Below are 23,473 nucleotides of genomic sequence, written 5' to 3' on the forward strand. Positions count from 1 at the left end.
CCTTGGGAGGGAACAGCAACAAAGGCAGTGAGACACCAGGCCCTCAAGCCGTCTGACAGGAAGTATGACTGCTTCGGGAGCGGCGCAGGCAGGAGATAAATAATGGCAGCATTGGCGAGAAAGCAGAGGAGACTGGGGCAGAAGGGGGCAGGGGGAGAGGAGATGGCGGGTGACAAATAATGGTGGCTGAGCAGGTGGGCAGGAGATAAATAATGGCAGTGGCAGCAAGAGAGCAGAGGAGACTGGGGTATGTGAAAGTGATGTTTTTATGAAGGTACGGGACAGGTCACTGAGGAGGACATACATAGAAACGTGTCTGACCCATTGGAAATGACCCACTGAAAAGGATTCTTACACTTTGAAAAGACTTGTTGTTTGGTGGAAAGGCATTCTGTCTTCATAAGTATTTTGGCTCATTGTGAGCCTACTTTGACTATTCAGGGTCATCTGTCTATATATTTAATTCTCTAAGGCATACCCGTGGCAAATCCCAAGCGTGGCAGCTCTTGTGAGAATTCATGAGCAGAAGCACCATGGTGATTGGGCAGTGGGGATTCCATATGCAAATCAACCTTTCTTTGTGCTCGTAATTTATGAAGATCCAGCAAAATAAAAATAGTCAATTCAAAGATCAACATGACGAGGTGACCTTCACATCATTTATTCCAGAAAAATGTCAACCACACTTCTGATGGCGGGGGCGGGGGGGAGCCAAGGGGTGGAGGAGCCTGTGGCACTGTGAAGATTGGGCAGTGGGGATTCCATATGCAGATAGGGAGGAGGAGCCTGTGATGGTTAAGGTCAGTTGGAATGCAACTGTCTGGTCGGAAGATGTTCTTGATTGTAGAGGAGAGCAATTTATCTATATAGAAGGATAATGGGCAGGGGTCTGCAAAGAAAGGGGTCATGAGAGAGAAAGAGCCCCTTCAGGAGAAGGAGGCTGCCATTGTGTGAATTAGATGAAGAAACAAGATGAACAAGATCTATTAACCCGGGGGGGGGGGGGGACGGACGGAGGGAAAGAAAGACAGAGGGGAAAAGTGAGGGGAGGAGAGAGAAAGAGAGAAAAAGAGAGGAGATGAGAGAAAGAAGGAAGCGCGAGGGACGGGCCCAAGCCTGTCAGCAGCCTGAGGGGAATGAGCAGCCATGGCAGCACCTATTGGCAGCAGGGAAGGGCCCAGTCAACCACTGCTGCTGTTTGGGACTACCGAGGCCTTTGCCTGGGCCTGTCAGTGGCCTGAGGGGAACGAGCGGCCATGGTGGCAGCAGCCGTGAGGAACGGCCGGTCAACCGCTGCTGCTCTTGTGGGGAGGAGCAGGAGCGGGGCTCAGGTGGGGAGGTCTCTGGGGATAGGGGGCTGCAGCTTGGCCGATAGGTGCCAGCAATGCTGCAGCTGCAAACAAGAGGGGTGAGGGGTATGGAATAAAGCAATGGATGAGTGACTAAGAGGGGTGAGGGGTATGGAAGCTACCGGATGGAGGAGGAACAAGAGTGTGGCTCAGGTGAGGGTGGAGAGATCTCTGAGGTGAAGGGGGCTGTGGCAGGGGGTGAGGGGAGCAATCAAGTACTAGCTCGCAGATGCCCTGCATGGATTAAGCTACTTTTTATATATTCCTTTATGTGATTTTGTATTATATTGTCTGCACAGGAATGCTTTTATGGTATGATTTTAAATGTGTGCAGTTATTCTAAGTAGAATTTGTAAGTTATATTAATATACCCATTTTCAGGTACATTCTACATTTTTGGCAGCCACCTAATGGCACAGCAGGGAAATGACTTGACTAGCAAGCCAGAGGTTGCCGGATCGAATCCCCGCTGGTATGTTTCCCAGACTATGGGAAACACCTATATCTAGCAGCAGCAATCTAGGAAGATGCTGAAAGGCATCATCTCAAACTGCATGAGAGGAGGCAATGGTAAACCCCTCCAGTATTCTACCAAAGAAAACCACATGGCTCTGTGGTCACCAGGAGTTGACACACTTTAAGTTTACTTTATTATTACATTGGTTTCTTGTTCTGGTCTTTTTTCTTTTTGGCATCTACATTCTTTTTTGGATCAGTTAACACTCTATTTTGTGTTGTGCATACAATACTTTATCCTGCAATAACAGAAGGAAGAAACTGAGAGTATCAATAGGAATGAGGATAGAGGTGATCCAACTGATATAGTATACTTGGACTATCAAAAGCTTCTGACAAGGTCCTCCATTAAGGGCTCTGTGTAAACTTAGCAATCATGAGATAAGGGGACATGGATTGGTAACTGATTGAAGGACAGGAAACAGATGATAGGGATAAATGGATAATTTTCACAATGGAGAGGAGGGTCCCTCTGCTTTTTAATTTTTTGATAAATAATCTAGAAATTGACAACCCCGCATGGACGCCATAGAGGCCATGTGTGTGCCACTGTAGCATAAGGGCAGTTGGGGGGAGTGCCCTGGCACACAATGGTAGCTGGGGGGAGCGTCGCTGATACAGGAACCTGTGGTGAGTGGCAGGAGGAGGAAGTATGGACCTGCTCTCCTCCCTCTTAAAAGGTGCCAGGGCTGTGCTGCAAATCACTCTTCCAATCACAATTTGTGCACATCCCTAACTGAAAATGCCAGCATAGTATGCAAGAGCTGCAAAAAAGGCAAATTCCAAGCAAGGGATCATTAGGAAAGGGATTGAAAACAACTGCTAATATTATGCCACCTTTATACAAATCTATGGTGAAGCTACATTTGGAATGCTGTATTCACCACTGGTCAACATATCCCTAAGAGGATATTATAGAACTGGAAAAAATGCAGAAGAGGGCAACCAAAATGATCAGGGATCTAGAGCACCTTGGCGTCGGTATGGCTACAATATCTGGGGCTTTTTAGTTTAGAAAGAAGGTGACTAAGGGGAGACATGATAGAGGTTTATGAAATTATGCATGGTCTGGAGAGAATGGATAAAGACAAGTTTCTCTCCCGCTCTCAAAATGCTAGAACCAAGGGTCATCCCATGAAACTGATGGGAAATTTATGACCGAAAGAAGTACTTTTTCATAGAGCATAACATTAGACTATGGAATTCTCTGCCAAGGGATGTGGTGATGGCTACCAGCTTGGATGACTTTAACAAGGGCAGACAAATTCATGGAGAATGAGTCTATCCATGGCTACTAGTCTGGATGGCCATAGGTTACCTCCAGATTCAGAGGCTGGATGCTTTTGAATGCCAGTTGAAGAGGAGCAATGGCAGGAGAGGGGGCATGCCTTCATCTCCTGACTGTGTGGCTTCCCAAGGCATATGGTGGGCCACTGTGGGAAACAGGATGCTGGACTAGGTAGGCCTCTGACCTAGCAAGAGTCTTTTTACATTCTTATGTTTATGTATTTGCCCTTTCCAGTATGTTTTTATGAACAGCCACCCTTTCCAATCTTTATCGCTTTTGCAGCTCAGAAAGAGAGAAAGCAGAAGGGCCCCAATTCTTAAGGAATCCAAGGAAATTTAAGGCAATAGGAAAGCAGCCCAGAAGCTGAAAACAATCAAGATAGGTTTTTACCAACCCTAGGCCATGAGGAATTTCAGGGTTTGGGCAAAAGTGGGCAGGCATTTGTATACATATTTATCACATAGCTGATACTTCTAAGAAGTTCAGGGCAGCACACAACATTTTATTTCATTTTATCTTCACATCAAGCCTATGATGTAAATCAAACGGAAACAGGGCGACTTGCCCAGGACTTTCCAGAAAGCTTTGTTGGCAAACGTGTTTTTTAACTTAGCTGTGCCAGGTCTACCACTATCTCCAATATGCACTATATTGATGATGTGCAATTTCAATTCTAGTGTTTCACCAAGCCAACTCCAAACAGCACCAAAATACTGCAAAGAGGTCTAATACATCAGCCCTGCAATCCTTACCAACAGATGTCAGACAGGGCCCACTAATAACACAGAACTAATATAGGATGCCAACATAAGAGAACCTGAGATGCAGATGTTTTATTCCATGTGCCAAAGCCCATCAGATTTTCTGGTTACTCCGCCTTTCTCACTCCCACTGCTGTGCTGCTCAGGCTTCCTAGTCAAAGTCCTCTGGAACTATTTTTCCTACAAACATCACAACATACCGGCTCTGTGCCAGGGGACACTGTAGACTGGATTGTGATATGCGAGAAAAGCTAGTTAGTTCTGTAACTGCACCCACCAGGAATAATGCAAGCAAGCATTCTGGCTTCTCCCAGCCCTGGCTCTTATTCTCTTAATGATAAAAAAAAACCAAACTTTTGTACAATTTATCAAAACAAAGCTAACCAGAATTTCAGTGAATTTGTCCCAAAAGGAATGCAGGTGAAATGCAAGACAAGATATTGACTGGATGGAAAGACTGATGAGGTCTCTATCAATTGTCTCTTTTCCCCAGTTACATGGCTAAATAGTTTAGCAAATATAGGAATCGCTGACCTAGATGGCACTTATCCCTTGATGGCTGCAATATCAAGTGACCTGCATGTGTGAATAAGGCATTACAGATATGTCACAAACAGAACATTTATGGTACCTCAAACACAATGTGTATCTATAAGCTTATAATAATGTCTCAAAGTATGCAACTGAAGAAAAAAAATTGAGCAACAATATATTTGGGGTAGGGTGGGGTGGGGAAGAAACTCAAATATGGCAAATCATGAAACTTAAATATGGCAAATCAGCAGCCCAGAATGGGGCTGCTTTGAAAGCTGTCAGGCTGCTTCTCAAATATCTCCATGTTGGTTTTATTGTTTGTTTTGTTAACTGCCATGAGACAACGGTGTGTGACGGTATAAAAATGTAATAAATAAATCATGAGGTTGCTCAAGGGCAGATAGGCACTGAAACAAACATGCTCCTAGAACTACAATGGCTATTTTAAATGTCATTCTGTCCATTCAAGAAATTTCTAGATTCACTCCAGGGGCTGATTCACACATTTATGTGTGTTACTTACTTGCAGTACACTTGATGATTGACAGTTGAATGTGTGAACGGACTCAGTGAAGCCTATTCTGGGCTGTTGGTTTGCCATATTTAAGTTTCATATATTACGGATGGTGGACTGAGGTCCTCACCCCACCCCAAATACATTGTTGTATTTGGTCCTCCTCACCCCACCCCAAATACTCTTTTCTTCTTATTTATTTTCATACTTTGAGATAAGCATATATATGCTCCCCCTCTGCTTTTCCTTACTGCCCTTTTTCCATTACATCCCTGCCAGTGACATGTGTTGCTATAAAACGTTACCACCAGCAGCCATCCTGAAATTCCCTGACATATTAAAAAAATATTGGCCCTTGCTGCCCCCCATGCCTGGAACTCCTTCTGTTCATGGGGCCACATCTCCTACTTCCTTCAAACTCCTACAAAGCCCTCAGTGCTCATCCTCAACTGGAGCAAAGCTTAAGTACATTCAATGCATCTGTACATATTCACCTCTTGCCTTGCCCCCCACTTCTCCTCTGCCACCATCATAACTACAGTGGTAAGCTCCTTTTTCTTGTTTAGGTTTGTCTGCAAAGCACTATGTACACTGATTGCACAAAATAAAATAAGAATTATAGTAGCAAAGGCATAAGCAATCTGTGACCCATCTTGAAAAGAGATGACTAGATGAAACAAAAATTTAATGATGTTTATGGAAAAAATTAAACAGCTCTGTTTACACTCAGGTCAGTTGTGGCATATACATAGAACAAACTAACATGTTTTGTCCGAAGGTTGGGAAGTGCCTAACGGATTCCCAACTATCTGAAAAGATGTTGTACTTCAGAAAAACCCGGTGTTCCAAGCTTGTAGACAGTGTGACATCCCTGGTCAGTATATAGATCCCATCGTTGTGGAGAGTACAAGTCAAATTAAGACCCGATTTTGACGTGTTTTCTTTGAGGTAGAGCCATTCTCTGGTGGCAGTATTGTAAGACTGTACTGTCAACATGTCCTCATTCTGGCCAGATTTTTTGTTTGATCCCAGATCATGGATGCAACCTCCAACAATATAAATGGTTTCTTCGACAGATAGCATCTGCTGCTTGCGAATGTGGATGTCACACAATTCAAAGTTAGTCCAGATATCAGAGGTGGGACAGTACTGCAAGATGTTCAAGTTTCGGTCTGAAAGAGAGAAATCTTTAATGCAGAAAACAAAATTCAACTTCCTTTTATAGTAGACACTAGAATACTCACTTCTAGTACAGTTCTTGGTTAGAAGCAGTGATGTGAAGGCAATATACTCCTTTCTTTTGAAGAATATAGGGGAAGCTCACCTCTGTTCTCTGCAGGGGAACTATACTGGATGGTGAGGGTTTTTTTTAACATAGGAAACAAATTATCAACCTTTTATGTTGTCTATCACAACACTCCCATTCACACTGTACAAACAGTCCGTACCAAAAATAGGGACAGGAGAGCAACCAGGATCTGTTCCCTACTCAACCTAGACCTCTAGAATCCCAAATCTAACACTTCTGAAGTCTCAGAAGTACCATAACCCAGCTGCCAAAACAAGCTTTAAAGAAAGAAACACTACTGGGTAAATAAAGCACACAGAACCCATACAAGTAGTGGGACAGACACACAGACATGACAAAACACAAGGGGGAAAAGACAGGACTGAAACAAACTTCAGTATCTCTCTCAAAATCTATGACAATGCATCCCAAGATCGGGCATTTGATCTCAATTATTCAATACATTCCTCTGCAGTGCCCTAGTCCTGAAACCTGGTGCCCAGTTTGGTCAACCTGGCCTCTTTCTGTGTCTCTATTGCTCCTACAAACTCCGATGTACTCAAATGCTTTATTTGGCCTCATGCTAATCCTAACCCTTTGCCATGCAAGTGTCTGCTACTCGAGCCTGGTGCCAGTTCTGCCCGCCTATCTGCCATACCCATAAGCTTTCCGTTCTCTTTACCATTAGCTTATATAGGCACACAGACATGGAGCCTTTTTTAATTGCCTGTAAAATAGGGGGCTCTTCCCCCCTCCCCCCATCTGTCTGACATTTGGCAAGTCTGGTTCCTTGGAGGGACAGTAGAAGATGTTGTGTCAACTGGATGGAAAATACAGGGCTTCCAGCAGAATAGCAGCCATTGAAAGGAATGGAAGCAATGGTAAACAAAAATGAATGGAAATAATGAAGTAATAGCCAAAATGAATGAATAAAGCTTTTATTAATGAAAATGGATGGAATAATTAAATGAAAAAAACCTTGCACACTTTTAGCCCACAGTGTTGCAGTACATGACAGTGCTGTTCGAGCAGTCTCATTTGGGCCACGGTAGTGACCAAGTGGTGAAAGTGTCAACATAGGACCTGCACAGCTTAAGCGTACCAACCATCTCAGAACCACAATTAGCAAGGATGTTGATTACCTCCAAATTAAGACAATGGGCCGTGCTGGGGATGCATATTTGCCCGCTGTCCATCAGAGTATTCACATGTACAATGTTAACATACAATGCCATGGTCATCCTGCCAGCTCTAATGCTGGGGGCGGGGGAAGCCAGTCATCCAGCACAGATTTACATTTTTGCATAAATATTTGCAGCAATGCAGAAGTGACCAAAAACAGACATGGCCAATCAAGTGCAGCTTGGTGCTGCACGAGCCAGCCCATAGCCTGGTCATGCTGCAACCAGTGCCTGGCATATATTCCTTGATCATGCAGCTTGTCCAGATGTCAGATGCAAAACTCTACTAATGCACTCCTTAACATTCCCTTTGAGGACTGAGGAGTGCCTCCGATGCAGCCTGCCAAACCTTGTACTGCGGAGCAGGTGAAGTAGGTCCTCTCTGGAATGTGCCACTGTAGTACAAGCCACTGCATGAAGTCCTAGAATGCAGCTTCTTCCACTAGGGAAAAGGGCAGCACCCACTGCACAAGGAACTCAGCCACTGGTTTTAATCCACTGGGCACGGGTGCACGCTGCCTGGGCCTGCCTCTTTGCAATAGACTCCTGCAGAGTCAGTGGTGCCAGGAGAGGACCGCTCTGCACAGGAGGTAAAGGGATGTATTGGCAGCAGCTGCTTTCCTCTTTGGGTTTGACTCAAAGTGGAACACCATGTGCCCGTGCACTGATTTTGTGCCCACTTCGGTGCTCTTTTCTTCACCCTTCCCCAGCCACACCTTCCATCTACAAAGTTGCATACCATGGAGTCTTTCCTTCTGTGGTGATGTTCAAAATGTTCCCACATGTCAATTCTCCTGTCGTATTTGGCAGGGGCAGACTCCCTCATGAGGATCAGTGTGGCAGGATGCTTCTGTGCTCTGTTATGTTGAGCTGGTACTGGGGATGAAAGGTAGCCTATTGGACATGATCATTGCTGCCATTATTCTCAGAGGGGTATAAGAGCAGGTGCCTGAGCAGTATGGCAGGGAAGAACTCCTCCTCTGGCTTCTGATGAGGCACCAGGTTCACATATGGGAGAAGAGCTGGTCTTGTTGTAGCAAGCATAAATTGCCCCCTTTGCTAAGCAATGCCTGCCCTGGTTTGCATTTGAATGGGAGTTGACATGAGAGTACTGTAAGATATATCCCCTCTGGGAAGAGCATCTGCATGCATGCAAAAGGTCCCAGATTCCCTCCCTGGCATCTCCAAGATAGGGCTGAGAGAGACTCCCGCCTGTAACCTTGGAAAAGCTGCTGCTAGTCTGTATAGTCAATGCTGAGCTAGAGGGACCAATGGTCTGACTTGGTCTAAGGCAGCTTCCTATGTTCCACTTTAAAATTAGAATAAAAGTGTTCATGTGTACCAGTACCTATTTGCAGGATACAACTTAATATCTAATCAGAGCTCAAGATAAACAGATCAAGGCATTTCTGCATGTATTCCAGCACTTATGACTGAAGCAGATAAACTGGGTCCTCTTCATTCTTTGAGGACAACAGAAGCACCTTCCTAGCCTCACTCATTTTCCCTGCAGGACACACCAAACACTAATTTTAAAGGAAAGACTCTGACAAATTAGTCTTGCATTAGTCATAATGTAGGAAGGTTTTTATTTATGTGTGAGCTCCCAATGACGGCAGCAATCAGCCTTAATCTGAGCCTGGGGATGTATTTTGAAGGAATACACAAAATAAACATCAAAGAAGATGATGCACCATTCATTCCCTTCACTGCTGAAGAATCACAACTAGCCTCTACACATTTGGGTTCAGGAAGACTTCTAGAGCAGAAGGCACAGCTACTAAGGCAAGCTTGAGACCCAGTACTAAGCTCTTTGGAAACTATTCATTGCACAAGTAATATTAAGGTGATAGATTTCCCATTTTCAAAAAAGGCAACAGATGATCCTGCCAATTATAACTTTGTACGTAGTTCAGAAACTGCAATTGGTTCAGAATGCGGCAGCCAGATTGGTCTCTGGGACAACATGAAGGGACCACATAACACTGATTCTAAAAGAACTGCACTGGCTGCCGATAGGTTTCCAAACGAAATACAAAGTACTGGTTATTACCTATAAAGCCTTTAACGGCTTAGGTCCAAGGCACTTAAGAGAGTGTCTTTCTGTTGTGAACCCTGACAACCTATTAAGATCATCTGGAGAGGTCCGGTTATGGTTGCCACCAACTTGTTTGCCGGCAACTCAGGACTGGGCCTTCTCTGTGGCAGCCCCAGGGCTTTGGAACTCACTCCCTGCTGAAATAAGAGCATCTCCTTCCCTGTTTTGTTTTTAGGAAGACCCTGAAAACGTACCTATTTTCCCAGGCCTTCAACTGATAACATTTAAAAAAATTTTTTAATGTGTTTGTATCTTTTTATGCATTTTAAATGTTTTATATTATATTTTAATTCTGTACACCACGTAGGGATTTCAATATTGGGTGGTAGATAGATAGATAGATAGATAGACAGATAGATAGATAGACAGATAGATAGACAGACCTATACGCCTGCTGAAAATAATTAGCAAGTTGTATGCCAGACACTTCTGTTGGAAATGAGGCTGTTCTCATGCACAGGCAAAAATGGGCCAACAAAGCCAAGCCCGGTCTTGCCCATGTGTAACAGCGTCTCAGTGGCAAACCCACCAAGCCAGAGAGTTAAAAGGGATTGAGCGACTGCTCTCTTGATCCCATTTTGCTGACTGTTCGCCAGCCCCAGCTGCTTGCAGCCAAGCTGGGAGACTGCGGGGCTCCCGGCCAGCATTGGGAGGCTCCCCATAATGCACTGCACACTCACAGGGTGCATTATGGGAGTTCTGCGGTCCTCCCGGCCTCCAAACCTCCCTGCTGCTGGTAGCAGCCAGTGAATGTCTTGGCGAGCAATTCGCTCACCCAGCAAGATGACCAGGATCATCTGCAGGGAGGTAAGCGTTTTAAGGCTTCGTCCCATGCAGCGTGGAGACCTTTCTCTGTGATCTTGAGATGTGACTGGATCAGGGCTGCTCAACTTCGGCCCTCCTGCAGATGTTGGCCTACAACTCCCATAATCCCTGGCTATTGACCACTGTGGCTGGGGATTGTGGGAGTTGTAGTCCAAAAACATCTGGGGGGGGGCTAAGTTGAGCAGGCCTGGACTGGATGGACCAAGAGCAGGGGTGTAACTAGGGGAGAGGAGGCCCGTGTTCACCCCTCTCCCCAGCAGCCCTCAGAGTGAGATAAATAAATGAATAAAACAGGGAAGAGTGGAGCTGGGGGGCCCAGGTTCTTTGAACCCATCCGCTCAATTACAGCTACACCCCTGAACAAGAGAATATTTTAGAGGAGGAACAAGCAAGATTAATAACAGGCAGATGAGCGATGGGCCGTTACATTGTTCTGCAGCATTTGGCAGAGAAATATGCTGGCAGGTCTAATGGGTCACTTTTCGTGACCTTTGTTGACTTTGGGCAGCATTTGATTAAATTTCCAGTGCCACCTTATGGGATGAGCTTAAGAACTCTTCAAACAACAAGCGCCTTATATACAAACTCTATGAAATCACCAGTTAGTGAGGTGCAACCATATGGGCCAACTCTTCAATCCCATCCCCACTTATAAGGGTGTTAAACAAGGGAATATACTAGCCGCCCCACCCCACCCGCACACACAAACACACACACACGTTTAACATTTATATTAACTCCCTAAATGGCTGAAGGATTCAGATCTTCATGCCCCCAAGTTGGCAAATAAATGCTTGCCCATTCTACTGCAAGTGGATGCTGCTGCAATTCCATCGCCAATGCAGATCAGTCTTAAGAGAGCTCTTAAGGCCCTGGCCCAACACTGCACTGAAGAATTGATCTGGTAATCACTTACCAAAAATGAAAGTCATGGTCTTTGCCAACAGACCAGACATTTAAGTGGAGTATAAAACGGCCATGCTGTTAAGCAAGTTAATAGTTTTAAATACTTTGGCATGGTTTCCAGGCTTCGGAGAAGGCAGTCGTTCAGAATGATCATGTCGTCTCTTCGGCCCAAAGAAGAGCTACAGCCATTCTAAGATTTCATCATGCAAAAGGAGGAAGTTTTCTCCCAGTGGCTACTAAGTTATTTGCAGCTAAGCTGGTAGCACAGTTACTTTACAGAGCCCAGTTAGGCCCTTATCCTAATTCTGAGCTCCTTGGAAGAGTTCAATCTGACTTTTTAAGAGCACTTTTCCTTACTCCAAGATGTGTCTCCAATGTGACACTGAGATTGGAAGCTTGAATGATTAGGGTTGAAGCCAAAATCCGTATGGCCACGATCATTTATTGGCTAAAGCTGAATTTTTTCTTTCTTTCACACACCCCCCAGGACTGGCTCCTTTAATACTACTATTAATTTTCACTCAAAACGGGTGAAGATTGTCACCAGAAAATCATCTCTATGTAGCTTTTCATTGGATCTTTTGATATCCCTGGGTTTTGAGAGGGCCAAGGAAACCATTAAACAATGAATTTTGGACACTGAACACCAAAGTGATTTAAGTAAGGTGCCTAGAGCCTACAGGGCCCTTAGGCAGATGCTCAACTTTCAGTCGGCACCATATTTGGGTACACTGACTGTGGCCAGATATCAGTGGGCCTTCTCTAGGGCCCATTTCAATGCCCTCCCATTAGCCCTATTAGAAGGCAGATTAAAAAATATCCCTGTTCCCAGATTGAATCAGCTGGCCATGTTCTACTGTATTGTAGTTTTTATTATGACTTGTGCCATAAACTAGGACTTTCTAGGTTGCCCTGACAAATTTTACATTTTTTCAAAAAGCAGATAAAGATATTCATATTTCTTATAATGCAGCCAAATTTTGTATTTTAGCTTCTAAATCACACCAGGCAATTGTAGCTCTCCCCTAAAGGGGAAGTTCTTTGGGGGGGAAATGTTAAATTTCTCAGGCTGTTGTATTTACTGTGGGTGTGTTTTTTTTAACTGTATGCATACTGGTCAATGACTGCAATAAAGATTTGACTGACTGACTGAGATGGACTCTGTGTATACACACTTTTCTGTCAGTATAAGGTTGCTCTGGTGCTGCTCTATCCTAGTTAGACCAGGATGCAAGGCTGTCTCAGACCAAGTAGCAGAATGCAGCACTGAAGGGAAAACTCTGGCAGGTTCATTGGAGCTCTCTCGTGCCACAGTGTTTTTAAAGTGCCATGCCCTCACCCTTGATGAGAAACAGACACCAGAGCTGAAAATACAATTGACATGCTGAGTAAAACTACATACTGTTAACTGTAGAAATATTGCTCTGCACTTCTGTATCTGTCATGCATTCATATTTAATTTCAGATCCAAGGTTTGTGAGCTCCTGACTTCTGTTTGAATGAAAGCCAGAAGTTTTAGCTTGTCAGAAAATGCTTACAGGATGCTAGATTTGGAGGTTTTTTTCTGAAGCACACAAGACCTATTGCCAGAGTAATCAAAGTTTATTTTAGCTGAGATTGCCGATTCAAATCCCTGCTGGTATGTTTCCCAGACTATGGGAAACACCTATATCGGGCAGCAGTGATAAAGGATGATGCTGAAAGGCATAATCTCATACTGTGTGGGAGATGGCAAAGGTAAACCCCTCCTGTATTCTACCAAAGAAAACCACATGGCTCTGTGGTCACCAGGAGTCGACACCGATTTGACAGCACAACTTTACCTTTACCATTCTCCAAAAAGAGAGATGGTTCTACCTATTCTTACAGAAACCAAAAGGTTTCCTTAATTCATGCAATGAATTCAAAAAGCATATGTATTGATTTAGTATACCTAATATATCAATTGTATTTAAAGAAATACAGAACAGGATTATTCAGTTAGAACTGTAAAGAGCAGTGGTTTTTCTACTACCTCTTAAAATTAACATATCACAATGCTGGTCAGCAGAAACAGTTGTTCAGGCTTACTGCTCAAGGACATCAGAGGTGCTTCTTATTTGACAAATTGTTTGCTGAACTTTGTAAGAAAAAGTCTGCTAGGTGATGTCTGAATTAGATTAAATGAGTTAGATTAATTTTATGGCATCTATCCATTGACAGAGCATGCTTAGTCTATGCCAGCAGTCTTCAACTGTTTCAGACCCAGGGACCTACCTTCAATTCAAAGTTGCTACAGCATAGGACCTACTTGTAATTGTTTTTCTGTATTTTCTCACTTCCTTCTAAAGTGATCAAACACAAAGGAGGTACAATCTGTCATCTGTGGTGTCCCTACTGAACTTTCCTTGTCTATGCTCTGATGACCACACTTCCATTTCCCCCTGCCCAAAGACAGCACAAGTCGCTCTCAGGTCGGGGTGTGATCTGCCAGCTGGAACAATAATCTGTACGTTAATCAATCATTTTGCTTCCTGCAAGATGATGTGTGTTCTTTTAACATGCAACCTTAAAGCTGACTTGGGTGATGTTGCCATATTGTGGAATGTATGTGTCTGCAAGAAATGGTCAATATTTACATCTTCTATTACTCTGCATGAAGTCTTCTGAATAAACTGACAAATTTTTTGGTACCATTTGAAATCTGCCTGCCTTTCACAAAGAAATGACACTGGGGTTGTAAGCTGGACAGTCTTGAGGTTCTGTAAGAGAGTGGGTGTGTTTTCTACACTAACTTCATAAATTAAGGTGCTAAAAATAAAGTTAGAAACCTTGGTACCTTAGATCAACAGATTTTTAACCGGGTAACACCCTACCATGTATATATTGCCTTAACATGAATTAGTTATAACATAATTTCCTTATAGATGGTATGTCAAATTCTCAAGCAAGGTAGTTAAAAGTGGGTTTTTCCACCATTCATTGTGTGCACAGTTGAAATGGGGATGCTTTGAAGTATGTTAATACAGGTGGACCTCATTATTCGCAGGGGTTCCATACCCACATATTTGGGAATGCAGGGGTTAGGTTCTCAGACTCAAAAAAGGCCCACCCCAAAATACCCAAAACATACCAAAATGGGCCAAATAAAGTGCCCTACCATGCTTCACAGGTCTCCTGACATCCAGCAATACCCCCCAAAATCATGGATTTTAAAAATAAAAATGGGGGGGGGGTGGAAATGAGCCACAAAATAGCTCCCACTGACAAAATGGCTTCCACGGTCACTTCTGGCCCTCTAGGAACCACGGATATGTGGGTATTAACCCTTTTGTATCTACAGATAATGAAACCGGGTGCCAATTAGACACCCAAGAATACACAAAACTGCAGATATAGAATCCACATATGAGGTTCTCCTGTACTGCAACAGTTATGAGATAGTAACCACAAGTGCTTACTTTTTCAATTGAATCTTAACACGTCCAAAAGCTTGTTGTAAAAAAACAAGATTATTTTTGAGAGCCTGGCTTACCTCTTGTTGTGTAGCCTCCCATGACATAAATCTTACCCTTGCACTCGCATGCTGAGAATTCTGCAAGGGGGCTTGGTAAAGATGCCACGAAGTTCCACCAGTCATGCTCTGGGTTGTAGCACTCAACATTGGAGAGGGATTGCCCACCAATGGCATAGAGTTTTCCACTGACAGCCAGAAGCTTAAAATTTGACCTGCAAAGAAAGATGGGGGTGGTGGTTAAATTTTCATTTGCTTGACTATCTCCATCATGTTATTTCCTCTCACTTAATCAATGCCATTAACCAACAGATTCAAGCAGTGCAGATCATGTACTTTGCTTTCTTACAAGAAAAAGGTTATTCCTCCTGGGAAACTTGAAGGGCAATCCTTGTAAACCCTATTGATTTAGATGGGGCTTGCTTCTAAGTAAGTGTATATAGGATTGCAGATGGTGAAAGCCTTTTGCCTGCCTTTACCCACTGGAACTGAGAAAAGTAACAAGTGAACCAAGAGTCTATGGACTTCAGCCTGCAGCAATTTCAAACGGAGATAAGCTTCACAATTTTGGAGAGAGTAGAAGCCACTGCATCCAGAATTCACAAGCTCCTACACAGCTGTACATCACTTATACAAGCAATCTATTCTCATCAATGAAGAAAGCCACCATTTCCACTCAAGACTTTAAAAATTACATTGTCAGTGTGTGCAATCTTAGATCTCATCAGAGTTAGAAAACTAAATGAATAAGTGGCATTTGAATATTTATCCCATTTTGTGTGCATGTGATTTTTTAAAAAAAGATTTCTAGACATACAGGTGAAATTCGGAAAATTAGAATATCGTGCAAAAGTCCATTAATTTCAGTAATGCAAATTAAAAGGTGAAACTGATATGAGACAGACGCATTACATGCAAAGCGAGATAAGTCAAGCCTTAATTTGTTATAATTGTGATGATCATGGCGTACAGCTCATGAAAACCCCAAATCCACAATCTCAGAAAATTAGAATATTACATGGAACCAAGAAGACAAGGATTGAAGAACAGAACAATATCGGACCTCTGAAAAGTATACAGTGTATTGTGCTTGACTGGCCAGCAAACTCGCCTGACCTGACCCCATAGAGAATCTATGGGGCACTGCCAAGAGAAGGATGAGAGACATGAGACCAAACAATGCAGAACTGCTGAAGGCCGCTAATGAAGCATCCTGGTCTTCCATAATACCTCATCAGTGCCACAGGCTGATAGCATCCATGCCACGCCGCATTGAGGCAGTAATTGCTGCAAAAGGGGCCCAAACCAAGTACTGAATACATATGCATGCTTATACTTTTCAGAGGTCCGATATTGTTCTATTCTTCAATCCTTGTCTTCTTGGTTCCATGTAATATTCTAATTTTCTGAGACTGTGGAATAGGGGTTTTCATGAGCTGTACGCCATGATCATCACAATTATAACAAATTAAGGCTTGACTTATCTCGCTTTGCATGTAATGCATCTGTCTCATATATCAGTTTCACCTTTTAATTTGCATTACTGAAATTAATGGACTTTTGCACGATATTCTAATTTTCCGAGTTTCACCTGTAGTTATGTTCTTGCAACAGTGATGCAACTCTATAAAGCAGATAGACAGATAGATAGATAGAGCGAGCAGAATGGATATTTAGGAAAGAGTCAATGGTTCTAGAGCTTGACATTTACAATTAGGTCACCCCAAACATCTCCACCCACCAGTAATATTTTCCAGCTGAAAGCATCTGAGCAGGTAACACATGTGCAGACAGAGCAATTACTTCAATTTCTGCTTTTGAAACCAGTACACCTGTCTTAAACAGTGTTAAAACACACAGAGATGTACGTTATAGAAAAGCAATTCAAGATTGATGGAAAACATATATTCAGAAAGGAGAAATCTCTTAGATATAGTTTTCTTGTCACAGACAGCTAGGTAGGGGAGAAGTTACCATTTAATGTGGGGACATTTATACATCTTTGTTTTTCTGCCTGTTTTATTGTCAATTAGTTGGTGTTGTCATCCCAAATATAAGTAAACTGTTATTCCAAGATTATAAATAAAGACAAATCCTACTAACAGATCTTGCTGGTAAGTGGAGGCTAGGTTTCTATATTATTTTTGAAAGTTACATTCCATTTTACCTTATTTTTAAAATTTCAGAGCAGTTAAGCAAGAGCAATTAAAAACAAAAGAAAAAAACCCAGAAGCAATATAATTATGGGAACAATTTGTTATGGAACGGCTAACAAAAAGTTTATTAAATAATTATTATTATCATCATAGCAAAACACAGTGCAGCAGGCATAAAGACATAGTGGCTGACATCCGACTAAATCTACTCAAGGAACTCCCACTGAAATAAAAAGCCACTATCAATTTAAGCAGAAATCTAAGACCAGATGGGTCAGGTTAGCCCAAAGGCTTTGTGGAAAAGCCAAGCCTTGGCCTGATGTCTAAGGTAGAGAGGGGTCTTGGCATACCTCCCAACAAAAGATATTCTACCACATTGGCACCACTGCTGAGAAAGACCTGCTCTGGTAGACTGCTGCCAAATTTTACTTGGTAGAGGCACCTAGAGCACAGCCTAGTGAGCACACAAGAAGAAATATACAGGAGAAGCATTCCAAGCAAATTTACTGAAGTTATAATGAAGTCTAGATCTGATCAGTGCTCAGGCAGGAGACTACCCAGATATGTTATGAATGCCACCTTGAGTTCCATAATGAAATAAAGGTGGAATGTGTGAGTAATAAGAAATATATATTTGTGATGACTCATTCATACATGCAAATCACCACTTGACGCAGTCATCAAGTGAGGAATTTGTATACACGAATCAGCCATAAGTGTGCATTATATTCCCAATTGAGAGAAATGGCCCTTGCACTACAAGTTTGAAATTGTCACAGAAAATTACAAAGCCACAATTTTATTTTTAATCCTACCTGCCCACATATACCAGTTACTCATTTGAAGCACATCAACAGCCAACACGTTTCAATTTGCAAACGCTGCTTTACATGGCCACATTGCTATTTTCCAGCATATATTCATTAGGGACTCAGTATTGTTTGAGATTTCCTATCAAATAAACACTTTCAGCTGCAAGCCTGGTTTGTTAAAGCATATTGCATGAAAAATAATTTTGGCACAGATCAGCCAAAAGTGACTGTTGACACAACTTTAAAATTTTAATCTTAACTGGCAAACAGCAAACACCAGAAGTTCATGCCTAAACATTTTTCTCTGTGGGTCTAGATGAAAATTCCTATGGGGCAGAGCAAAGTTCCATTATCCAAAGATGGCAGTCCAAGGGCACCCATTCTCTGGAACTCCTTCAAGAGCACCTGGTTCCCTCCGAGAAGACACTCCACCAATCGCTTGAACTCTTTTTTGTTTTGCCAGGCCTTTGGCGTGTATGATAGTCAATTTTACTGCTTTGTTTCCTAGTATTATACTTTCTGAGTTTTCAGCTGCTGCAAGTACATGAAACAATATGAGGTAAATAATCAACCGATAAGCACTTGCATGTTTGTCTATATAAAAAAAGTCTCTGCACATTTTCTTTATTTGTTTATTGTATTTGTTACATTTCTATCCCACTCTTCCTCCAAGCAGCCCAGAGGTTTCTCCTCACAACAACCCTGTGAAGTAGGTTAGGCTGAGAAAGAAGTGACTGGCCTAGAGTCACCCAGCTAGTCTCACGGCTGAATGGGGATTTGAACCCAGGTCTCCTAGGTCCTAGTCCAGCACTCTAACCACTAAACCATGGTGGCCCTCATAAAATTATACCATTCTAATAACTTGTTACGTATATTAATGTTGAATTCTAGCAGAACAGACATCTCCGAAACCAGAGGCAGGCAGTCTTTTTGGCACGTGTACCAGAAGCCTGAGATAATGCCAGGCTAGTGCACTCAAGTGTACTTTTGCGAAGTCCTTCCCACAGGAACCATTTTGCCATCAGTCTACCTGCAATGCAGCCCAGTGCAGCACAGCACAGCACTGGAGACAGAAGTAGGTCTGGCCTTGTGCAAGAGTGCCCAACCCCTTGCTACTTGTTCATGCCACATGTGGCAGCTGTGGTGCAGGTTGGCTTCCCATACCTTACATACAACATAAACAAAGCTGCCTTGCACCGAGTCAGACCATTTGTCCATTAAGCACAGTACTGTCTGCACTCCACACAAAGTAGTAGCAACTCTCCAGAATTTCAGAAAGGGCTTTTCCCCAGCAGCAGGGAAATGCTTGACTAACAAGCAGAAGGTTGCCGGTTCGAATCTCCGCTGGTACTATATCAGGCAGCAGCGATATAGGAAGGTGCTGAAAGGCATAATCTCATACTGCGTGAGAGGGCATAATCTCATACCCTCCTGTATTCTACCAAAGAAAACCACAGGGCTCTGTGGGCACCAGGAGTAGAAATCGACTTGACGGCACACTTACTTACTTGGAGATACCAGGGACTGAATCTGGCACACTTACTTACTTGGAGATACCAGGGACTGAATCTGGCACCCACTGCATTGGGAGAAACTTTTCAAGTGCCTAAGAAGATCTTTGCTGACAGTGTTCCCTCTAAGGTGTCTGCACGTTTTTTAATGTCCACTCACTTAACTTGAATTCCCGCACAGGTTAAATCAGGAAGGCCCCATTCTGAATACACGTGCACACACGTCTTGATGCTGCTGCCCAGAACAAAACTTACTCTGGGCACAGATGAAAAAAGTTAGAGGGAACACTGCATGCTGGGTCATACCAAATGTCCAGAAACATGGGTGGCAGCAGGAGAGAGACCCCCAAAGATACGGTATAAATAATGAACAGTTCTTTATTCGCTCCTGAAAGCTCTTGCCTTGTCTGATGCATTTTGAGTTGATGTGAGACATAATCCCCGGAGAAAGGTACTATACTATATGACTGCCTCTGATCAGCTTTTTCAAGCTCAAAATATCTCAGGCAAGGCAAGAAGTTTCATGGGTGAATAAAGCTTTATAAATAAATGCTTTATAAATAAATTATTTATAATTTGCTTTATAAATAAATTATTGCTAATTATTTATAAAGCATCAATGGGGGGGGTCTCACCCCCTCTTTTTTCTGTTTTTTGGTGCCATGTCAGTTCCTGCTGCCCTGCTTTTTCCCCTCAGTCATACCAAAGGTCAAATTAGTCCACCAGCATTTAGCTTCCAACAGATGCTGTAGGAGGTTACAAGGAGGGCATGAAAGCAACGGTGCTCTCTTGTTTCATCCAATTCAAGTAACTAATAGTTACTATTACTATTAGTTACTAGTTCAACTAATAGCCATTACAAGCAATGATGAGCTGGCTACTTTCCTGGAGTCTGCAAAGCTAGGGTTCAGAACTGAAGGAAAGCTTGAGGAGCAACACCTCACTTTAACAAAATATTTTTTTTTTTGAGGCAGGAGGACATACACTTTTGTTGAAGGGTCTAGTGGGAGTTGTTCAGTAATATGCGGGGGAGAACTGAGGCAGAATACAGGAGAGCCTTCTTAGTGGTGGCCCCAGCTCCCTGGAACTCCTTTCCCCTTGATCTTAGGATCTGTTACCAGTTTTTGCCCAGAATAGGCATCATTGCATAGTAAATATGAACATCTTAGAAGAAGAAAAATCTTAAGAACACACTGCACTCAAGGGTGCTGAATTTGAAAGGCCCAGTATACCAATGAAACAAATCTTATAGGTTTTCAAAGACCACAAATGAACCAATGAGAAAATACTGCACGGCAGTCATCATCCAGTGCTTTTGGTTCTAAATGCAGACCATTTAAGACTGAACAGGACAATGCCTGTTCAGTAACTAGCTGTTTCTACATCAAGGACAGACAATAGGCCTATTCAGAGGTGTCACAAAAGAAGCTGTATTTGCATACAGCAGTCCAGCAGGAGCAGAAGTCCCATCCTGGTATGTCACTCACCACCTCTTTTGCTCTGCTTACAGATATGGGAATTCAGATTCCTCTGAATAGGTGAACGCCATATCCATGACAGATTATCAGCACCATCACGGATATGGCATTCTCGTCAGACAAACACTGCCATATCCATGAGCAACGAAGAAGGTGGAAAGTGATGAGCCAAGCAGTACTTCCACTCCTGCTTTTGACTGCATACAGCTTTTTGGTAATACGTCTGAATAGGGTTCATGAAGGCAGACGCTTCCATGACTAACAACCTGGGGTGATCCAGGCTGTCAATCACAGAAGCATCTGCCTTCATGGTTACAGTACTTCCCTCTTCACACAAACGCCGCTGTAACTGTGAGTGGCAAGATCAACAGAGTGAGCGATGTGCCAGAGCGGGACTTCTGCTTAGGTGCTGTAACCATGAACAGTGGTTTTTTGTGTTAACAAAAAATTAGGGCTTATGTGCTTTACTGTATTAGCTGACAAAAATGGAATCCATGAGGAACAAATGCAAAAGTACCACTCCAATTGCCGGTTACCCTCACTAAGCCTCCCAGTAAGTAAATATCTGGCTTTTCCATCTGCCATCTTGAAAATATATCCAATTACACCAAACTGGAAATATTAATAGATAAAAACATATTGGCTGGCATCCAGGTTAACAAAGAACATGCATGGCACAGCATGTTCCAAACTGAAACAGCATGAGCATTCCCCGGAGGGACAGGATTATTGCTGATTTCCCCTTCCCTCTCAGGACATATCTGAATAAATGCTCAGTACATATCTGAAAATATGTACCCGAGGGCTGTGTGAATCACAGGGACACATTTTTGAGTGGGACTGAGCACTTCAGAAGGAAGGGGAGAACAGTGAAATAGCCCATACAAGCACCTGCACTGCTTCAATCTAGAATACATCACACTATGTGCACTCTTTCTTTACTGCACACGTTTCATTAGTCTGGATGCCAGCCATTATGTGATCTCTGCGGTCCATGTTATTGCCTGCAAAGCAGTTGCACTATTGAAACAGTATACGTATGCTTTCAATAAGCACTACTTCAAGGCTTTACCTTTTCTGGTTCATTGAAGCCATCTGACTCCACTCATTCAGGCATGGATTGTAGCAGTGGGCAGCTGATATCTCCTGGCTAGTGATGCGGTAGCCCCCAACAATGAACAAGTAGTTATCCAACACCACTGACCCATAACCTTGGACATTCACCAGGTCGGGAGGCAGGTTGTTCAGCAGTGGCCGCCACCTCTGGGCAACCTCATCATACCGCAACATAGAGCAGGGTGAGTCCTCCTGGGGGTGCCAGCCCAGGGAACAGGGCCCTATAAAGTTCCCAATGGCCACCAAGGCTGCAACACCTTTCATGCGCCTCTCCATCAGTTGCTGTCGTAGGGCACTGGGCAGGAGGAGATGAGGCCGGGCCTCGGGCCTGCGAAGCACCTGGTGGTAGTTGCCAGCCATGAAGGCGAGACACGCATCCTGCAGGTCCTGAAGGCCATAGATCTGAGCCAGGTGGTGGAGCTCTAGGCAATTTGCCAACTTTACCTGGGAGAGGAGCAGGCGCAGGAGGGGAGTGACCTGCAAATAAGAAGCTGCCTCGATCAGCTCCTCCAGCAGGGGGGGCTCCGCCTCTCGTTCCAGCCTAGCCAGGCAGGAAGTGTTGATGAAGTCCAACACCAGCTCCAAGCCCAGGGCGCTGAGTCCCCCGCGCAGCTGCTGCACTTCCGGGCCTTGCCCTTGTGCCTCCTGCATCCCGGAGCGGTACAGGGCTCGGAAGTAGTCGCTCTGCTCGATCAGCTTCCTCTTGCACACCGGGAAGCACCTGTCGCCCAGCCGGATCTGCACGACTTCTTCCTCCTCCTCCTCCTCTTCCTTGTCTTCCTCCAGTCCCCCACGAGATCCATCCTGTTCTTGCTGCTGCGTCCGGGACATCACCCACCGCTGCTCCCCCGCAGCCGCAGCTGAAAGCGCCACGCTCCTCCCCCTCCTCGGTCCTCCTTCCTTTCCCCTCCCACAGCCCGGTAGGGAAGAGGAAGCTGGGAGGGAACACGCAGGGACTAGGCGAGGGTGTGCGGATGGAGTCAGAGTGATCCCAGCTGTGCTTTGCAACTTCTCTCAGAGCCAAGAAAAAGCCCTAAAAAGGCAAGGCTGGGAGCGCGCAGTGCAGTCGTGGCTGTTACTGCTTTTCTTTCTGAGTCGGTTTTCCTCCCTTCCTTTTGTGGAAAGCGGTTCTCCCGTTTCTGCTGCTGCTGGGAAACCTAATGTAAAACACACCGCTCCCTCTACAAAGCACTGGAGACTAGCCAGGAAGAGCGTTCGTTATGGTAGAGAAACACGATCACTTCGCTGCAAGATGAGATTCCTCTCCGACGCCTCTTCTCAGTCTCTGTCGGACACACACACCCCCACACACACACGCCTCTACTTTTAATGCCAAAATTTAGCCATACAAACATGGGATTGAGGGTGGCTTTGAGCATGTACTTCTCGCTGCAGTGAGGACTGATTGACAGTTCATGACTTGATAGCAATTGGTATCAATACGCCATCACAAATTAAACACCACTGCTCAGACTTCTCCATCACTTGGAACACAATAGTATTCACACGTTCAGTTGTAAATAATCAAGAGCCGTTAGATGAGGTCAAATGAAGAATATGCATATATGATAGGCACACCTACATCCAACCTGCACACATCTGGAATTAGGGGTTTCACAGCAGGGCAGCAGGATGTCATCAAGGAAA

General features: G+C 43.8%; 1 protein-coding gene across 1 annotated transcript; it reads right to left on the minus strand.

Annotated features, from left to right (window-relative positions):
• Nucleotides 1-5,641: 5,641 nt before the first annotated feature.
• On the minus strand, nt 5,642-22,877 carry KLHL42 (kelch like family member 42). Its single transcript, XM_053251340.1, has 3 exons — nt 21,783-22,877; nt 14,775-14,968; nt 5,642-6,134 (listed from the first exon to the last, which is right to left on the minus strand). The coding sequence occupies exons 1-3, from the start codon at nt 22,655-22,657 to the stop codon at nt 5,689-5,691; spliced, it is 1,515 nt and encodes a 504-aa protein (XP_053107315.1). The 5' UTR covers nt 22,658-22,877; the 3' UTR covers nt 5,642-5,688.
• Nucleotides 22,878-23,473: the final 596 nt, after the last annotated feature.

Source organism: Hemicordylus capensis, chromosome 5 (assembly GCF_027244095.1).
Source record: "Hemicordylus capensis ecotype Gifberg chromosome 5, rHemCap1.1.pri, whole genome shotgun sequence".
Taxonomy (NCBI): Eukaryota; Metazoa; Chordata; class Lepidosauria; order Squamata; family Cordylidae; genus Hemicordylus; species Hemicordylus capensis.